We start from the raw sequence: 20,029 nt of genomic DNA, 5'->3' as shown, positions 1-20,029 counted from the left end.
GCTGTACAGCATCACTCACTGATAGCCATTTCTTGGCCACTCTCTTGATTGCTCCCTTTATTTTCTATCAAATCATCCTGTAAATGTTCATCACTGTCTTCTCCTTCAAATTTACACTTCAATTCTTTCTGAGCATTATCTAAAGAAAGCAAACTTGGTTGATGTAGTTCGCCACAATCACATGTCTTGAGCACGGCATCAGTCCGACATTTTATTGAGCAAGCGAGGAGAGGAGCCAGGCAAACACCTGCGGCAGTAACCCAACCAAAACGTTCAAATAAAGGACTGCCTCATGACGCAGATGGTGTTTCTAGCTGTGAATAGAATCTAGAAAGATTCCCCAAGCTAAAGCTACCATATTTTTTGTCAACAAACTGAATGCAAACCAGGGAAAAGTCAGAATATTTTGATGACGAGCTATTTCGTCATTGTGGAAGCGTACATGCTTGAGATGACGAGTTATTTCGTCATATAGGCAGCCTAGGGGTTAACCAGTCTAAAATGCAGCAACAATTGGATGCTATAAGAACACAATTTACTCCAAAAGTGACTTGCATTTGTGGTTATGTAGTTGACCCCATGCATATCATCTGAATGTGAACAGCTGAAAAATTTACCTCATTCATTTACAAACTGCAGTTCCATCTGCTTTCATTATACTTATAATAATGATAATAATGGACATTTTTTATAGCACCTTTCATTGCTCAAGGCACTTTGCAGTAACAGCAAAAAGTAATAAAAATGGAAATTTCATGTTTGAAAATAGTTCAGAGTTTAATTAGAAGCCCTATTGGCTCTCTGTTGTAATTTTACTGGTCAAGTAGTTAGTTAATTGTTTTATTTCATTCATATTTTTGGTGATGCAAATTCAGGAGAGACGAATAGGGAAAGCAATGATGACATGAGGTATGGGTTGGGTGGGTTTTTGACTGAATCACAATTGTGGATAGACGCTAAACAAAAGACAAAACGAACACACACACACATACAACACACATACATACATTACCATAATTTTCGGCCTGTAAGGCACTACTTTTTTTTTTTATTCAAATCCGACCTCTGCATCTTATAGGCTGCATGTGCCCTATATGCCCTATATGTCATTGAAAACTAAATTCTGACTGTCACTTGGTGCCACCTTTCACAACAAACTCATTTATGACAACGGTATGAGGTGCACTACTATGGTTTCCAAATGTTTGATAATTACAACCAGACAAAAGCATCAAAATCTGCCTGTAGACTGCTTGTCTATCCATATCAATAGCAAGATGATTGAAGAAGCAGACCACCATAAAATTCTCAGCGTTACAGTTGATATTAACCGATCATGGTTACATCATATTTCGTTATTGTGCAAACAAATATCAACAAGTATCAATCAACTATCTAAAATAAAACACTTTTAGAGTCATCAGTGTCACAAGTTATTTTTTAATGCTTATGTGGAATCCCACATTAATTACACATTTGTGTCTCCACAGGCGGGAATTAAAATTAATTCTTCTAAAATCCTCATCACTGAATCCTGATGATTACAGAGCTCTGGATATTCTTCTACTAATAACAAAATTTAAACATAATAAGGCAGTATTTATGTTTAAAATTATGTTTGGTTTTTCTCCCCCTTCTCTTCAAAACAGATTTGTTATTAACACTCACCTTCATGTACACAAGATTTCTGTACAGCTTCCATTGATTGATCTATTCAAGTCTAGTCTTTCTGACTCAGGGGGTTGCTTATGGAATGAAATGTTATGTGTAAAAGTGAACACAGTTAAAAGCATCTCTATAATTAAAAACAAATATTGTGCATATTTCATGAAAAATCTGTAAACATGCTTCACGTTCTCATTATATCATTCACTATTTCAAATTGATCATTAATAATTATTGCGTTTACGCCTCTCTGTCTATCTGTCTCTACATTTGTCTGCCTACATGTGTCTCTATGTATCTTTCTTTGTTCTGTTGTTGTTTTCCCCCTATGTGATGAACATGTTTATTTTGTTTATTTTCTATTATTATTGTTTTTTAATTGAAGAATCTGCTTTTGTGCATGCATCCCCCCCACCCCCCCCCCCCCCCTTCTCCCTCTTTAGGGTGTTTGCTGAGCCCTCAGTTGTTTCCATCAATGAGCTTGCTACAGAGATATCAAAGAAAGGTAAACATGGCATTCAGATGTTACCAGGGTTTGTTTTTGTTTGTTTTTTTGTTTGTTTGTTTTTTGCTGCCCCATTGTCTGCACCATTTCAGTGGCATTATTCCCAAGCCGCTCATTTAGATTCCCCCATTCATGGCTACACCCGGGTTCGTCAGTCACAGTTCCAGCGTTGGCAGTCTGCAGGGAACCATCGATGTTAGTTCGCCAGGAGGCCACACACCAGAGGAGACCCTGCACTGCTGCTGAGTCACTTCAGTGGTGTTCAGTGGTGCCTGTTCTGATTCAACATACTTAGGACACCACCTACTAAGCCCCCTACTAACGACAATAGTGGCTTAGTCGCGGAACCAGACTGAGTGAGCGTCCCTCCCAGAGTGGAGACCGCCACCACGTCCCTCCAACAACAGCCCCACATGAATCTGCCGACACTGAAGACATTAACAGGACTCACCCCAAGCACAGAAGTGGAGGGGTATCGAAACTGAGGTCACCATGAGAGCAGGGCATGAAAGGCCACAGACTTTCAGACTGTTATGTTTATACTGGTGATGATGAAGGAGGATGAAGATGACGATGACGATGACGATGTTGCTATGGAGGTCCATTTTGGTTTGGGACTGCGTGCCAAGGCTGTACTCTATGCTTCCTGTCATAATGATATCCCGGCATTAACCATGCCCGAGAGATACAGACACTTGCAATGTTGGTCAGGTAATTACAGCAACACACCCAAAGATGCATCCTTGAAGTGGATGGCACTCGACTGTGTGGTCCCAGTCTCCCCATTTAAGCCCACAGCACACTCAACTCTGGGTAGGAGCCAGCCACGGGCCGAAAAACCCACCTCCACTGGGATTCGAACCCGCATCCTCCCATCCGTCAGTCCGCAACGCTAACCACTTCGCCACGGCAGCTGGTGATGTTACCAGGTTTTGTTGAATTGTTTTTGATGTTGTTTGCTGATGATGTCGTTCTACTTGCAGACACACCTATCGGTGTACAGAATCAACTGAATATACTAAAACAAGAAGCTGACAGGTTACAGCTGACAGTCAAGTACAACAAAGCGAATGTCATGGTTTTTCAGAAGGGAGGGCGCTTAGCATGAAATGAGAAATGGTTTTATGGTAACACAGAAGCAAAAGTAACAGTTATAAATACCTTGGGGTGTATCTTTCTTCAACAAAATTAATTTCAAACAAATGTTGGTCAGAAATGTGCAGAAAAAGGAAAAAGGGAGTTATCAAAATTTGAGAACAATGAAAACGTTAAAATCTGTTGACGTTATACTGTTCTGGAAACTGTTCAATACTCAAATCAAACCCATATTAACCTATGCAGCAGAAATTTGGGGTCTGCTAGACAATACTGTCCTGGAAAAAGTTTGTACATATGCAATAAAACGTATAATGAACGCTGCATTACACTCAAACGTCAAAGAATATGCAAGTTAAAGATCTGTTCAGTGTTACTTCTGCCTTTGTAGAATCCAGCCTGTTCTTCAGCAATAATGGTGCTTGTGGCTGTATTTGATTTTGAGCATTGTTTTACTGGCATGGCTGATCAAACTGATCATATGGTAGTTCTGGCATGATATTTCCTTTCTTGGAAATGCTGGTGGTTAGTGATTGAGTCCATGACTGCATCCTTGTCACATTTCAGTGACTTCACTGCTGATGCCACCTCCTCACAGATTATTAGGGATATCCTTATTTGATGAATCTTGCACTGCTAGCACACTCTGATCTCCATTGTTCTGTTTGTTGCAGAGTTCAAACCAGTACTCAGTCCACCTTTTTATGATGTCTTTTTCCTGTGGAAGAACTTTGCCATCTTTGTTCTGGATGGTGCTAACTTTGTTTCTGTATGATTAAGTCTTTTACAGTCTTGAATGCTTTGATACATTATTTTTTTCTTTCTTCTAAAACAAAAATTGATTCACATGTATCAGTACAATGAAGTATCTGATTTCTCTTTTCCTCTTGATTTTTACAAGCATCAATAAATACCTGACATGACAATAAATACCTGATTTCTGAGACTCTCATTTTCCTCCAGCAAGGCCTGCATCCGTCTTGTGTCATGGTCAAAGTTCAACAGAGTTGGAACAGGTGCAGAAATTAAGGAAATTCAACTCTTTGAAGACTTCTGGTTTCTCTATGAACTTAAGCATCTGGTCAATGCACACATAATCACACTCATGAAAACAAACACATACATGCATGAATGCAGCCACACACACACACACACACACACACACACACACACATACACACACAAACACATAACATTCATTAATACAAATGGTGAGTGAGGCAATGATACAGACGCACCCACACGAACAGACATAAAAAGAGACACAAACTAGAAAAAAGGAGATGGCACTTTACAAAAAGTTACATCAGAATATGCTGAAAATGAGCAGTAGAATTCTAACAATGTGCTAAATTTCAAACACACACACACACCTGGCCTTAACTCTCTCTCTCTCTCTCTCTCTCTCTCTCTCTCTCTCTCTCACACACACACACACACACACTTGACAAAACAGGGCATTAATATAACATTCTGCTGGTTACCTTCACACTGTGGAATATCTTCAAATGAATGGGTAGACCAAGCCGCTAGAAGAGCCGCACGTAATTTTGAAGGTGCAATAGAACTCAACATCCAATTCAATAAAAGCGAATGCTTTGGTAGTATAGAAAATGTATCCAGTAATCAATCTAATAAATTGTTTAAAGATTCATATAATTATTATTACCAATATTGTGTAACTACAAAGAATGCAGCCAGCCCCAAATATTTTCTAAATTTGATACCTTCAGCACATTCAAGATAAATTACAAGTTTTTATGTATAGAATTCATTTAAATGCTTTTCATACAAAAATTCTCAAACAATATAAAATATATGTGATACAGGAAATTTTCTATCTAAAATTACGTTTAAGTAACAGACTTACCGTGACCCACCAGTGCAGACTCCGACAGGCGTCTGACATTACTGTCCTGTGCAAACTACTATCCGCCTATGCGGAGAAAACGAAAGTAGCTACGGCCAATAACCTCCCGGAAGTAGATAACCTCCCCTTTGCCCCCCTGACTAGCGCCCTCTTTTTACGGTAATTCGCCGCAACCAGTGCAGCGTGCAGGGAGAACAGAAAGTGGGGAGGAACAGGAGGGTCTTAAATGTGGGTCACGGTATGTTACTTAAATGTAATTTTAGATAGAAAATTTCCTTTTAATTACACATACTTAACCGTGACCCACTAGTGCAGAATGGCACAAGGTGGAGGGCTCGTCTGTTCTATCGCCAGTGCGCTGCGATGGCCTGTTGTGTGACCACCGCAGAGGCAACGCCTCTTGAGCCATCATCCCTAAAGCGACAGACGTCCTCAAGTAGAATTTGATGAAGGTAGAAGGTAGAGTGTACTGTGTCACCTAAGGATACTGGTGCAGGCAAAGAAGACTGAGGTCCGCAGCTGTATTGTGGGAGAGATCTGTGGACCACAGCTGTGCTGATAAATGTAGCGCAAAGAAAATCGGGTCAGTTTGTTGAATCCACACTTTATTGAGAGCCCTTCGAATCAAAGGAAGGGAAGGAAACACGTACCCTATAGGGTTGTCTCACTTGAGCACGGTTGAGCATCAATGCAAGGAGGTGCACATGTGGTTTGATCTGATGATTCCACATCGGTTGTGGGCCAATAGTGGAAGTGATATATGTGTTTGAAGGAAACTGTGGCACGAGACAGAGGTAGGCCACCATGTAGGGCTTGCCTTAGGCATGACAGACAGATCTGTAGAGCTCCTCCATGCGAGTTGACAGGCGATGGGCTCTCCCCCCACCACTTTTTTTGTCGTTGCAAAAATACAAAAAAAAAAAAAAACAGCACTAGCATGTTGCCTATGCATAGAATGGCAGACATTTGGCAACAAGAGACTTGAGGTCCCTGGTGTCTCTGGGACAGGGCTGTGTAACTGCCCAGGTAGGTACCATCATGAAGGGGCATACAGAAGGCTTGGTGGCTTCTCTACCTGAGTGTGGCATGTTGGAGCAACCTGCAGAAAGTTGTCAGCAGTCAATTGCTGGGTTGGATCAGGCTGTGGGAGTGCACTTCATGTGCCTGCAGGTCACTGAGTCCCATTCTGTGGTGGAATTCCTAATGGAAGAGGGTTTCCATGGGGAAAATTTTCACTGAAGGTTCTTTAGTGAGAAGGGGACCGGATCCATGACAGGCCTCTGGCTGTGTGTGGTGTGCACTAAGTCTGGGATGGAGCGGGGCGGGGGCAGGGAGAAAAGTGGCTCTAGATGTGTTGTACTGGCCATTTATATCAAATCACTGATCTGACATACGTTTTCTGTATGGCCAAAAGCAAAGTGAGAGCTGTATCATCAGTGGTTTCTTAATTGCAAAGGGAAATCATTTGCAGCTTAGTCTTTCATGAAGGACTATGTCTCACACACTGGAAGTCAAACTGCACTGGGACTTAGTGCTGTAGCCTTGGGGCTAACTAGCCTTTGGGATCCATCCCAATGGTGAGTCCTAAGGCCCTCTTGATCAAGGGACTGGGGATGCAACTTGGGCAAAACACTCTCTACTGTAAATTGTATAATCAAATTCCAGCCCGAATAGTCGGACAGCAGTTGCCTCCTCTGCTGTTCTGATGGTCATTGTCGTACATGACTGATTATCATATACTGGTCCTAGGAGGACACCAATCAGCATGGGTAAATCAGGAAACAGCTGCTGTGTGCTTCAGGGATGAAGGTGTCCACCATGCAGATTGTGTTGAAATGTAAGGAAGCCGGAAGGAGTTGACAGGGTCTTGTGGTGCAACCGTGTGTATGAAAGACATGGTGCTAGCTTCCAAAGTGACAACAAAGTCATCCTCTGACAGGCCCTTGACTGAAGGCTGGGGCTCCATGATGGGATAGCCTGCCTAGGCTAGAAACCCCTGGAAGTGTCTCATTGGAAAGACAGTGCTTGAGAAGGAATGCCCATCTGTAACCACAGCAGTGGTTGTGTGTTGAGGCTGAAAGGATCAGGCAGGGAAGACCAAGTGCAGAAAGTGCTTTCAAACACCAACTGTTTGAGACGTCGATGCTGGATCTCTGTTCAAGCAAGGTGATGGGGCGAACTAATGGGCTTGAATGTGGCATCTGCCATGCTGGTATGAGTGGGCAGAAAGGTACGCCCCACTGGCTAATGAATGGTTCATTGTGCTTTGTGAGACGCATCCATCCTCGTCAATATGCCATTCTCCTGAGTGTAGAGGACAACAATTATTACCCAGGCCTTCTGCTACTAGTGAGGAGTGGAAGAGATGGACTTAGGGTGATTGTCTCCTGCCCAGTGGGCAGTTTTTGGGCCTGCTAAAACTTGGAAGGCAAAGATAGACACCCCTTCATGGGAGGGCTGGCTAGGATGTAGGGCCCATGTGGAGCTGTTGTCACAACCACAGTGGTGCAAACCAAGGGTTGTTGTAGGCAAGGGGGCGAAGAAGGGATGCCTTACAAACTTGGAAGGAATGAAGGGCATGTGTGTCCGGAGTGGCACCTCTAAGTTGGACTGCCTCATCTCTCCTTGTACCAGGTTAGGGCATTTCTAGCCCTGTGGGTGACTTGTTGTAGGCAAATGAGTTGGGTTGCCTTGTCCCTCCTTGCATCAAGATAGGGCATCCTTAGCCCTGTGGGTGGGAAGGGAGTGTGTGTGGGTCCCTAAGGACCAGCCACTACTGATATGTGAAGGAGTATACATTCAGACGTGAATGAGGCAGTTTTGTCTGTGAGTGCAGTTGTCCTCCGAAAGCAAGGTAGGGATGAATTTATGAAAATGAATATATATATGTGCAAAGGGATTTTAAACTTCCATCAACTCAAGTGATGATGTCAGGAATATGCCAATGACAAGAGATCGAGTCACAAGAAATAAGCGGCTGTATTAAGCATGTGTGTAGCGTGCACAGATACACCCAAGTAAATGAGTAAGTGTGCATAATCAGTAATGGAAAGGAATCTGTGTATGCACCTATATATAAGAGATGTACATACACATATGAATAATGTGCCAGTATGTAGACACAGAGAGTTCTGGGCATTGTGAACAGAATGACGTAAATGCAAGTTTGCCTATATTGCTATGTAGGGAATCTCAATGAATAGATGTCAATGAATAGAGATAAAAATATAACTGTATATGTTAATATGAAAGTCGTATGAACCTATCACATAAGCGCACACACATCTGTAAACCAAGGGATAAGTATACATCTAAAGTGTAAACAGAAATGTGTATAATGTAGCAAGATATCATACATATATATATTTATATATTTTTTTTTTTTTAATAATTTTTTTGGGGGTTGGTCGTTGTTGTTGATTTTGATAATAAATCAAAAAGAATAGAAAGGGAAATATTGTGATTTATTTCCTGTTATTGTGTATAACAAGAAGAGAAAGGTAACAGGCTTGGTTGCCTGCAGAGGACTGTGTGCAAGTGTGGGGGGATGAAGAACCCAAAACTTCAGTGGCCAATAGCCTGAGAAACAGTAAGAAAGGTGCAGTTGCTGTGCAAAGTTGTGTAAAGTCCATGAATGGGCATCAGGACCCATGAGAAACCGAAAAAACATTGTTGGTGGACAGCACGAGGGGCAGAAGTGACGTGCTGTGTCGGCGGAAGTAACTACAGCATCAACCGCCTAGGTTACAAATGCGGAGTTGCCTCCCTTGGCACCGATAATCTGCGAAAAGGATGGTGTTTTTTGAGCACATATCCCCTGGTGTGACGTTTCCTCACTGTAGAGGGAGGAGTGTCATGCTGCGTGTGGGAGTCCGTGGTTCGCTGCCACTGTAACTGACACAGGTGAATACGGCCGCAAGGGGAATAATTATAATGTCCCTTCGTGCCGTAGGCATCCCTACCCGAATCGGTCGTCATCGGACGCGAGACAGTCGGGGCATGTGGCATGACGGCGCCATAATCCAGTGTTATGGGCATCGTGGATGAGGGGGTGTCAAGTCCGTCGGCTTGCCGTGAGATATGCATCCCTCTGTAGCTGAGTGGCGGTCCAACCTCGCGAATAGCTCCTGCGAGAGGACCGACATTCAGCTGTTGTGCGTTGACGAATAAAGGGACAGACAAGATCGGCCTGAGCACTGCCGAGTGGCAGGATCGCGTTATCAAGAAGCACTCCGATGTGCAAGTGCCGATATTAGTCTGGGTAACAGCAGAGTTAGGCGATAGGGCAGATGAAACTAGCAGTGCCGAAGTTCAATGGGCTGTGCATGTACCTGCTCTGTGGGCGAGGGGCGGTGCAGGCGCAAGATGTGGCACTGGGAAGCAGAGTGGTGCATAATTGCTGCAGCAAGTTAGCAATGAGTTGTTGATTGTTTGGTTGAGCAGCTTGCTGAGACGCCATTAGTGGATGGGAAACAGCAGCAATTGGCGGTGTGGCAGATAGGGTCATCACTGCATAGCTTGGCGGGACCGTGCATGCACCCACACTGTAGCGAGGAGCAGTGCCAGTGCAAGGGAAATAACTGCGGCAGTCACCGGCAAGGGTGCCGAAGCAGGGGTTGCCTCCCTTGGATCGGGCGCTCCGGACAAGGGGGAGGGTGCACGCGTATGGGCAAGCGTGTCCCCTAGTGGTCCACCTTCCTAGGGCATCCCTACACGCCTCGGTCGCCATTGGATCCGAGACGGTCGAGGCATGCTGCGTGGGGGGTCACGTGATCCAATGTCACAGCCGCCACCACGGACGCATCGCACATAGGGCCCAGTCTAGCGTGCGGATCCAAAGCAAGCATATGATGTTGCTTCCCCAAAGGGATTGTGGCACATTCCATTGGTGCAACTGTGGGTATGGGTAAAGAGATAGAGGAGGTCGACTCATGCACTGCCGATTGGCAGGGCCAAGAAAACGCGGATCGCGTCGAGTGCGTTCACGGATCGATAAAAATGGCATTAAAGGCAGCACTGACCTGAGTATGGGGCAACAAACCTCTAGAAGTCACCAGAGAAGGTGTAGGAGGTGGTGGAGGTCTGGAGTCGACCGGAGGGAGCGGAGGAAGTGGAGGAGGCGGCGGGTTGGCGTTGTTGAGAGGGCCAGGAGTAGAGAGCCCAGAGTGTCAGCAAATCAATTGCGATCGTGCCTTAATTTTAGCGTGATCGCCCAATCGAGCTATATAATTATGTGACCTGGTTGGAGACATAATTTGACAAAAAACAAGAATGCCAGAGAACTGACAGACAGACAGAAAATACGGAAAAAAAACTTAGCCATATGAAGAGCACAGGAACAGGAGTCATGATGGCTGCCGGAAAAAGAGGGCGCTAGTCAGGGGGGCAAAGGGGAGGTTACCTACTTTCGAGAGGTTATCAGCCGTAGCTACTTTTGTTTTCTCCGCATAGGCGGATAGTAGTTTGCACAGGACAGGAATGTCAGACCCCTGCCGGAGTCTGCACTAGTGGGTCACGGTTAAGTATGTGTAATTAAAACCATCTTCTCATTAACTGTCAAAGCGTAATAAAGTTAATTCCAAAAGCCGCAGATGATCACTTTCCTATCAATGTTCCATTGGCCACTGAAAAGATTTTGAATGATTATCCTTTGCTTAGAATGTTTTCAGGAATTTTAAACTCAAGTCCAGTTGGTGTCTTCCTTTGATGTATTTTAATTAATGTTGTTATTTATATTTACACTGTTGTAAGTTAATACTTGTTGATATATCAACTGATGTCATATGCATATATATATATATATAGTAGTAGTAGTGTGTCCATCGAGATCGATGATGACCATCGTTGTCATCCAGCTGGGGGATGGGGGAAGGGTTGTGGTGGGGAAGGGGATGCTCATGAATCTATCTGTGAGTGCGCAGATGGCTGAATAGTCCAATCTGCGCACGAAATGTTCGCTGCTGACAGTTGGGGCAGACAAAGACAGGCATATCATTGTCAGGGAGCTTGTTTGCCCGTGACTTTCTGGCCTGCCTCTTCTGAACAGCTGCAGCAGTCCTGTTGGCCTCGCACTTGGCGCCTTTGTGCACAGCAGCGCGCCATTTGTCACGGTCCACTGCAGATTCCTCCCAGGAGTCAGGGTTGATATCAAACGCTTTCAGAGAGACTTTCAGAGTATCTCTGAAGCGCTTCTTCTGACCTCCGTGTGATCTCTTCCCTTGTTGCAGCTCACCATAGAAGAGCCTTTTGGGCAGCCGATGGTATGGCATGCGCGCCACGTGTCCAGCCCAGCGAAGCTGGGACTGCATCAGGATGGTGAAGATGCTGGGAAGGGTGGCTTTTGCAAGCACCTCCGTGTCTGGGGTCCTGTCTTGCCACTTGATGTTCAGTAGCTTCCTGAGGCATGTTGTGTGGAAGTGGTTCAGCTTCTTGGCATGTCATTGGTACACTGTCCAAGTTTCGCAGGCGTACAGTAGTGTGGGGAGAACTACTGCTCTGTAGACCTTTAGCTTGGTCTCAAGACCAATGCCTCTTCTGTTCCAGACATTTGCATAGAGTCTATCAAAAGTTGCGCTTGCTCTTGCAATCCTGACGTTCACTTCATCGTCAATGGTCGCATTTCGTGACAGTGTGCTGCCAAGGTATGTGAACCGCTCCACCGCACTGAGTCTCTGACCGCTGACTGTGATGTTGGGCTCAACGTGGGGTTTCCCTGGGGCTGGCTGATGGAGAACTTCAGTTTTCCTCATGCTGATGGTAAGGCTGAAGTTCCTGCTGGCAGTGGCAAATTTGTCGACGCTGAGTTGCATGTCAGCTTCAGATCCAGCGTTGAGGGCACAATCATCAGCAAACAAAAAGTCTCTGATGATGTCTGTCATGACCTTTGTTTTTGCTTGAAGCCTTCTGAGGTTAACAGCTTGCCATCTGTTCGGTACTTTAGGCCGATTCCAACATCGCCATCTCTGAAGGCATCAGTAAGCATTGCAGAGAACATGAGGCTGAACAGTGTTGGAGCCAGGACACAGCCTTGCTTGACACCATTTGTGACAGGAAAAGGAACAGATGTTTCGCCATTGTCCTGGACTCGAGCCTGCATGCCTTCATGGAACTGGCTGACCAAGGAAATAAATTTCCGAGGGCATCCGTACTTGGCCATGATCTTCCACAGTCCCTCTCTACTCACGGTGTCGAAGGCCTTAGTGAGGTCGACATAGGTGGAGAACAGATCAGCATTTTGCTCCTGACATTTTTCTTGTAACTGCCTTGCAGCAAACACCATGTCGGTGGTTCCGCGCTCTTTCCGGAATCCACATTGGCTCTCAGGCAAATGACCTTGGTCAAGGTGTGCTGTGAGGCGGTTTAGTAGGATCCTGGCAAGTATCTTGCCTGCGATGGAGAGCAAGGAAAAGCCCCGATGGTTATCACAGGCTTGCCGGTTCCCCTTTCACTTGTACAAATGAATGATAGATGCATCTTTGAAATCCTGGGGGATCGTCTCTTCTTTCCACATGAGTGAGTACAGCTGATGGAGCTTCTCAGTCAGCACAGTGCCTCCATCCTTGTAGACCTCTGCTGGTATGGAGTCTGAGCCAGGTGCTTTGCCACTGGATAGCAGACGGATTGCTTTCTGGGTCTCAAGAAGTGTTGGCGGATCGTCCAGTGCTTCGTTGATGGGGACTTGTGGGAGACGGTCTATGGCTTCATCATTTATGGAGGAAGGGCGATTTAAGACACTGTTGAAGTGCTCAGCCCAGCGTTCAAGAATTTTCTCCTTCTCGGTGATCAAGGTATTCCCATCTGCACTGAGGAGGGGGGATGATCCTGAGGATGTGGGGCCGCAGACTTCTTTTAAGGCATCATAGAACCTCTTCATATCGTGCCTGTCAGCATATCCCTGGATCTCATCAGCTTTGTCACTCAGCCATTTATCCTGCATCTGGTAGAACCTCTTCATATCGTGCCTGTCAGCATATCCCTGGATCTCATCAGCTTTGTCACTCAGCCATTTATCCTGCATCTGATGTAACTTTTGCTGAACAGTCCTGCGGATGGCATTGTACGCATCCTTTTTTGATGTGGACTTTGGGTTGCTCAGGCAGGCTTGATGCAGACAGCGTTTCTCATCCAGAAGCTGCTTGATTTCATCACAGTTTTCATCAAACCAGTCTTTGTGCTTTCTGGTCATGGGTCCCAGGGTCTCTGAAGCTGTACTATAGATCAGCTCGCGCAGGATCCGCCAGTCAAACTCCACATTCTGGTTGTCCAGAGAGGCGGATTCCAGACAATCTTCCAGCAGCTCCACAAAGGTCTGTTTGATGGTGATGTTTTTCAGCTTAGCGATGTTGAGCCGTTTTGGAGCCTTCTGGCCTTGGGGGCGTCTCTTGGGCTGGATTCGAATATTCAGCTTCGAGACTACAAGGCAATGGTCTGTCCAACACTCAGCGCCGCACATGGTCTTTGTCACACATACATCTTGCCTATCCCTTTTCCTGAGGATGACGTAATCGATGAGATACCAATGCTTTGAGCATCCATGACATCCTCTTACGGGTAGGGAGGCAGAAAACTGTGTTGGTTATCAGCAGTTCATGCTCTGCACAGGTCTGAAGCAAAAGCAATCCATTTGGGTTGCTGTGGCCCACACCGTGCTTTCCAATCACTCCCTCCCAGGAGATGTAGTCAGAGCCAACTCTAGCATTGAAGTCCCCAAGAATGATGAGCTTGTCTGCTTTCGGGATAGCAGCAATCACAGAGTGAAGGTCCTCATAGAACTTCATCTTCACTTCATCCGTGTTGGTCATGGTTGGGGCGTAGGCACTGACAATGGTGAGGTGCTTCTGGCCAGATGCCAGTGGGAGTTTCATGGTCATAAGCCTATCGTTGACTCCCTTTGGGATTGCTGCTAGCTTGCTGACAAGTGCTGTTTTTACTGCAAAACCAACGCCAGCCTCACGTCGTTCTTCACCTCCTCACCCACTCCAGAAGAAGGTGTAACCAGATCCCCGTTCATAGAGCTCGCCTTCACCTGTAAGCCGAGTCTCACTCAAGGCTGCGATGTCGATGTTGTATCTGGCGAGTTCGGATGCAACTAGTGCCGTTCTCCTTTGGGGTCTGTCCGCGTTATCTCTGTCCATGAGAGTCCTTATGTTCCAAGCACCAATGGTGAGAGGAACGATCCTTGTTTTTTTCTTTTCTTTCTCTTTGTTTCGACCGCTGATGTAGGGTCCCCGCCAGCCGCGGTATGCTGGCCAGGGTGATATGGAGCAGGCAATTTTTAGGGCACCTTTTCTAGCCCCTTCCTCATGCCAGGGAGGTGAGCAGTGCATTCCTAAAGTGGGCTGCTCAGACGCTCAGACGGCTGCCGAGCTCCATCGCTGCTCCTGTTGATGAAGAATGACTCTATGGCCTGAGACGCCTGCGTGCAGGTCTGCAGCTGCGACTGCCAGTGTACCCACACCTGTCGTTTCGTCGCTCGCCTGTCGCCACAGGACTTGGGGGTGATGAAATGATGAAGGATGAAAGGTCATTATGGATGACTGATGACTTGCGCGATGAGTTTGTTTAAAGTGAAGAGAAGTTGCGCAACGTCGACCTCACTCTCTCGTCTGGGTCCACCAATTTCCAGTGGCAAGACTAAGTCGAGACGACTGGAGGATGAGCACAGATGCAGTGGATGACCAAGATGTCCTTTCGGTGTCTCATCTTGCTCTCTGCACTCCACAGTGCGTTGCTGTAACCGCCTTCCTCTCCGTTGAACCGACTGGTTTCTTCCGCAGATTCTGCCGGATCCAGACTTTGCATGCATGGGTAGACACACCCCGGGGGCCAACTGCGTGTGGCATGCACACAGCATGGTGGAGCTAGATGGCCGTCGGTGGCTCTCCTGAGCCAACGCCCTTCCATGGATCTCGTTTTTAATTCCATAAGGGTGTCTAGCCACCCGCCTCACCAGTCCCGGAAGGGAGCGGTGCGAGTGCCGGTTTAGTCGCTGGCAATCCGACCCTGAACAGGTTGTACTGGATTTCAGGCTACCAGTAGCAGATCTAATGACCTGACCTGACCTGATATATATATATATATATATATATATATATATATATATATATATGCATACACTTATTTTCCCCCTTTAACACCTCCTATAACACCTCATTCTTTACACTCCACCATCTCTTTAAAATGTTTATTTCATATAAAAGACTTTTTTTGATTTCATCTAATACATACATTAACACTTTCTTAAATTGATATTCACAAGCACTCCCTGTTTTTCATCCACTACCTCTCTTTTTTTTTCCGTCTAGTAACATTTCTTGTGAATAGATGCTAAAATGAAGCTCTCTCTCTCTCTCTCTCTCTCTCACACACACACACACACACACACTTTTTGTTAGCCTCTGATCACTGTCATGGATTTTGGGTAAACTTTGTTTTATACTTAAATTTTCTTGCTATAAGAGGTAAATACAACTGTTTTGTTATTATGGACGTTCATACCTCAAAGAATCTTGGTAGCAACATCTCAACTGACAGGAACATCGAAAAAGAGGTCTTCATCAGAATCTGTCTCAAAGCACTTGCTTTCAATAAACTGCAGAACATCTAGAAATTATGTTTTGCAGACCAACACCAAGCTGAAAATCTACAAATCAAATGTCCACTCAGTCCTCCTATGCTCCAGGAAACTTGGAGAACAAACAAAAAAACTGAAAAACGACTTAGGAGCTTTAAAGGATGGTGTCTCCGTCAAATCTTCAGAATTCACTGGGAACATGTCACTAATAAAGAAGTGAGCAAACACACAGGCATAAACCTTGTGGATGAGGTGAAACAGAGATGCTGGAGGTGCCTGCACCACATCCTGGGGATGAATAAAATCAGACATCTGTATGCTGCCCTCAGATGGGCACCAACTGGGAAAAGAAAGAGGCAGACCATTAGGCACATGGACAGGAACTGTAGAAGAGAAAATGAAAACAGCAGGCAAGACCAAAAACAAAAAAAGAAAAGCAAGGCCTCCAAAACTCACTTGTGATATGCATTTTATCCAGTAAAGGAATCATGAGATAAAAAAAAAAGATAAAAAAAAATCATTAAAAACAATGTGTTCTGTATGAAACATTATTAAGCTGGGGGAAAAAAAGACACATTAGTGGTATCGAACTATGCACATTCAGGATGGATGCAAACAGACGTACTCAGAGCGCTTAAATACATCCGCCAATGAACAACCAAAAGTAATATTTTCTTCTTCTTCTTCTTCATTTGTGGGCTGCAACTCCCACGTTCACTTGTATGTACATGAGTGGGCTTTTACATGTATGACCATTTTACCCCGCCATGTTGGAAGCCATACTCTGTTTTCAGGGGTGATTTAATATTTCAAACTCGTGCTTTTTAGCACAGTAAACTGATTACTGTATTCAAGGTGACAATAACATTTAAATCATGTTATTTTATGTATCTCAATTGTTCAAGAAATTCTTTTAAATCCATGGTAAAGGAGACACTGCCATCAACTCAGGCACACCGCAACATGTAGCTGTTTTCTCCAGATCTGCGCAAACCAGTGTACACCAGGCTTACTGAAACAAAGAGTTTGGTGCCATTGATTCATTTTTGACTCATTTGTGTAAACAACATGAGTCTATGTTTTAACCCAGTGGTCATTTGGCTGAGTGTGTGTGTGTGTGTGTGTGTGTGTGTGTGTGTGTGTGTGTGTGTCCATGGTAAACTTTAACATTGCCATTTTCTCTGGAAATACTTTGTACCAAATTTGGTTTAAACATAGTATGAAAAAAAATCTTCAGTCATACCAATAATATGTTGTAAACCTCCCAAATTATGCTGTATTTCCAGATCTTCAATGGTTTATTTCGTTGAGATCCGTTCCGAAATCCAAAAATTCTAAAAACCACATCCCACTGAGTTGCCAGAAGTGTTTGATAAGAAGAGAACATGACCTGGTTTTTCTTCTTCACAATTAAAAGGAAAGAAATACAAATTCTGTATTGTACAGAACACATACAACAATACTAACTACAGCACTGAATTAACTGGAACATAAACGAAAAATTGAATCAATTGTTCTCTCAGCCCATTGTAGACTGGTTCATGCAGATCTAGAGATCTACCATGTATTGCAATGGGCTGCGACATACTGGAAGTGAAGGCAATGTCTCCTTTACTGCCGAAATAAAAGAATAATCGACATATACTAAAACACACAAAAAACATGCTTTAAACAGTGTTATTACATCCAATACAATGATGTTTATTTATCGCACGAAGAAGAAAACAACAGCATCGCTTTAAATATTAAATTTTGGCAATTGACGTCAGATGCGCTGCAGCAGTAGGGATTAGCTTGCTTCAGAACTGAACATGCATGGGTCGATCCCGCTTGCATACCTTTTTTTTCTTCTTTTTTTCTCCCAAGTTTATTTTATACATCATATCTAATACAAAACACTTTTTAACAATTTTTTTAATCACTTTTTTTTCTTCTCATGATTCCTTTACTGGATAAAGCGCGAAGCCTCTTGTTTTCTTTTATATTCATTCTAGTTAATTCAGTATCCACTTCAAAATATTCATATGCAATAAATATGTTGATGGTGTAGTTAGTCTCACTGTATGTGTTCTAGCCCAAGAGATGCCCCCAAGGCCAGAAGGCTCCAAAACGGCTTAACATCGCTAAGCTGAAAAACATCACCATCAAACAGTCCTTTGTGGAGCTGCTGGAAGATCGTCTGGAATCCGCCTCTCTGGACAACCAGAATGTGGAGTCTGACTGGAGGACCCTGCGTGAGCTGATCTATAGTACAGCTTCAGAGACCCTGGGACCCATGACCAGAAAGCACAAAGACTGGTTTGATGAAAACTGTGATGAAATCAAGCAGCTTCTGGATGAGAAACGCCGTCTGCATCAAGCCTACCTGAGCAACCCAAAGTCCACATCAAAAAAGGATGCGTACGATGCCATCCGCAGGACTGTTCAGCAAAAGTTACGCCAGATGCAGGATAAGTGGCTGAGTGACAAAGCTGATGAGATCCAGGGATATGCTGACAGGCACGATATGAAGAGGTTCTATGATGCCTTAAAAGAAGTCTACGGCCCCACATCCTCAGGATCATCCCCCCTCCTCAGTGCAGATGGGAATACCTTGATCACCGAGAAGGAGAAGATTCTTGAACGCTGGGCTGAGCACTTCAACAGTGTCTTAAATCGCCCTTCCTTCATAAATGATGAAGCCATAGACCGTCTCCCACAAGTCCCCATCAACGAAGCACTGGATGATCCGCCAACACCTCTTGAGACCCAGAAAGCAATCCGTCTGCTATCCAGTGGCAAAGCACCTGGCTCAGACTCCATACCAGCAGAGGTCTACAAGGATGGAGGCACTGTGCTGACTGAGAAGCTCCATCAGCTGTACTCACTCATGTGGAAAGAAGAGACGATCCCCCAGGATTTCAAAGATGCATCTATCATTCACTTGTACAAGCGAAAGGGGAACCGGCAAGCCTGTGATAACCATCGGGGCATTTCCTTGCTCTCCATCGCAGGCAAGATACTTGCCAGGATCCTACTAAACCGCCTCACAGCACACCTTGACCAAGGTCATTTGCCTGAGAGCCAATGTGGATTCCGGAAAGAGCGCGGAACCACCGACATGGTGTTTGCTGCAAGGCAGCTGCAAGAGAAATGTCAGGAGCAAAATGCTGATCTGTTCTCCACCTATGTCGACCTCACTAAGGCCTTCGACACCGTGAGTAGAGAGGGACTGTGGAAGATCATGGCCAAGTACGGATGCCCTCGGAAGTTTATTTCCTTGGTCAGCCAATTCCATGAAGGCATGCAGGCTCGAGTCCAGGACAATGGCGAAACATCTGTTCCTTTTGCTGTCACAAATGGTGTCAAGCAAGGCTGCGTCCTGGCTCCAACACTGTTCAGCCTCATGTTCTCTGCAATGCTTACTGATGCCTTCAGAGATGGCGATGTTGGAATCGGCCTAAAGTATCGAACAGATGGCAAGCTGTTTAACCTCAGAAGGCTTCAAGCAAAAACGAAGGTCATGACAGACATCATCAGAGACTTTTTGTTTGCTGATGATTGTGCCCTCAACGCTGGATCTGAAGCTGACATGCAACTCAGCGTCGACAAGTTTGCCACTGCCAGCAGGAACTTCGGCCTTACCATCAGCACGAGGAAAACTGAAGTTCTCCATCAGCCAGCCCCAGGGAAACCCTACGTTGAGCCCAACATCACAGTCAACGGTCAGAGACTCAGTGCGGTGGAGTGGTTCACATACCTTGGCAGCACACTGTCACGAAATGTGACAATCGACGATGAAGTGAACGTCAGGATTGCAAGAGCAAGCGCAACTTTTGGTAGACTCAATGCAAATGTCTGGAACAGAAGAGGCATTAGTCTTGAGACCAAGCTAAAGGTCTACAGAGCAGTAGTTCTCCCCACACTACTGTACGCCTGCGAAACTTGGACAGTGTACCAACGACATGCCAAGAAGCTGAACCACTTCCACACAACATGCCTCAGGAAGCTACTGAACATCAAGTGGCAAGACAGGACCCCAGACACAGAGGTGCTCGCAAAAGCCACCCTTCCCAGCATCTTCACCATCCTGATGCAGTCCCAGCTTCGCTGGGCTGGACACATGGCGCGCATGCCAGACCATCGGCTGCCCAAAGGGCTCTTCTATGGCAAGCTGCAACAAGGGAAGAGATCACACAGAGGTCAGAAGAAGCGCTTCAGAGATACTCTGAAAGTCTCTCTGAAAGTCTCTCTGAATCTGCAGTGGACCGTGACAAATGGCGCGCTGCTGTGCACAAAGGCGCCAAGTTGTGCGAGGCCAACAGGACTGCTGCAGCTGTTC

General features: G+C 45.2%; 1 protein-coding gene across 1 annotated transcript in view; it reads right to left on the bottom strand.

Annotated features, from left to right (window-relative positions):
- LOC143293824 (WD repeat-containing protein 91-like) overlaps window positions 1–20,029 on the bottom strand; it is a 155,701-nt gene that overhangs the window by 119,342 nt on the left and 16,330 nt on the right. Inside the window, exon 4 of the mRNA XM_076605092.1 lies at window positions 4,199–4,282. Coding sequence (XP_076461207.1) covers window positions 4,199–4,282 — 84 coding nt within the window. The remainder of the gene's footprint in view (window positions 1–4,198; window positions 4,283–20,029) is intronic.

The sequence above is a fragment of the Babylonia areolata genome, chromosome 19, assembly GCF_041734735.1.
Source record: "Babylonia areolata isolate BAREFJ2019XMU chromosome 19, ASM4173473v1, whole genome shotgun sequence".
Lineage (NCBI taxonomy): Eukaryota > Metazoa > Mollusca > Gastropoda > Neogastropoda > Buccinidae > Babylonia > Babylonia areolata.
This window is presented reverse-complemented; position numbering and strand designations above follow the sequence as displayed.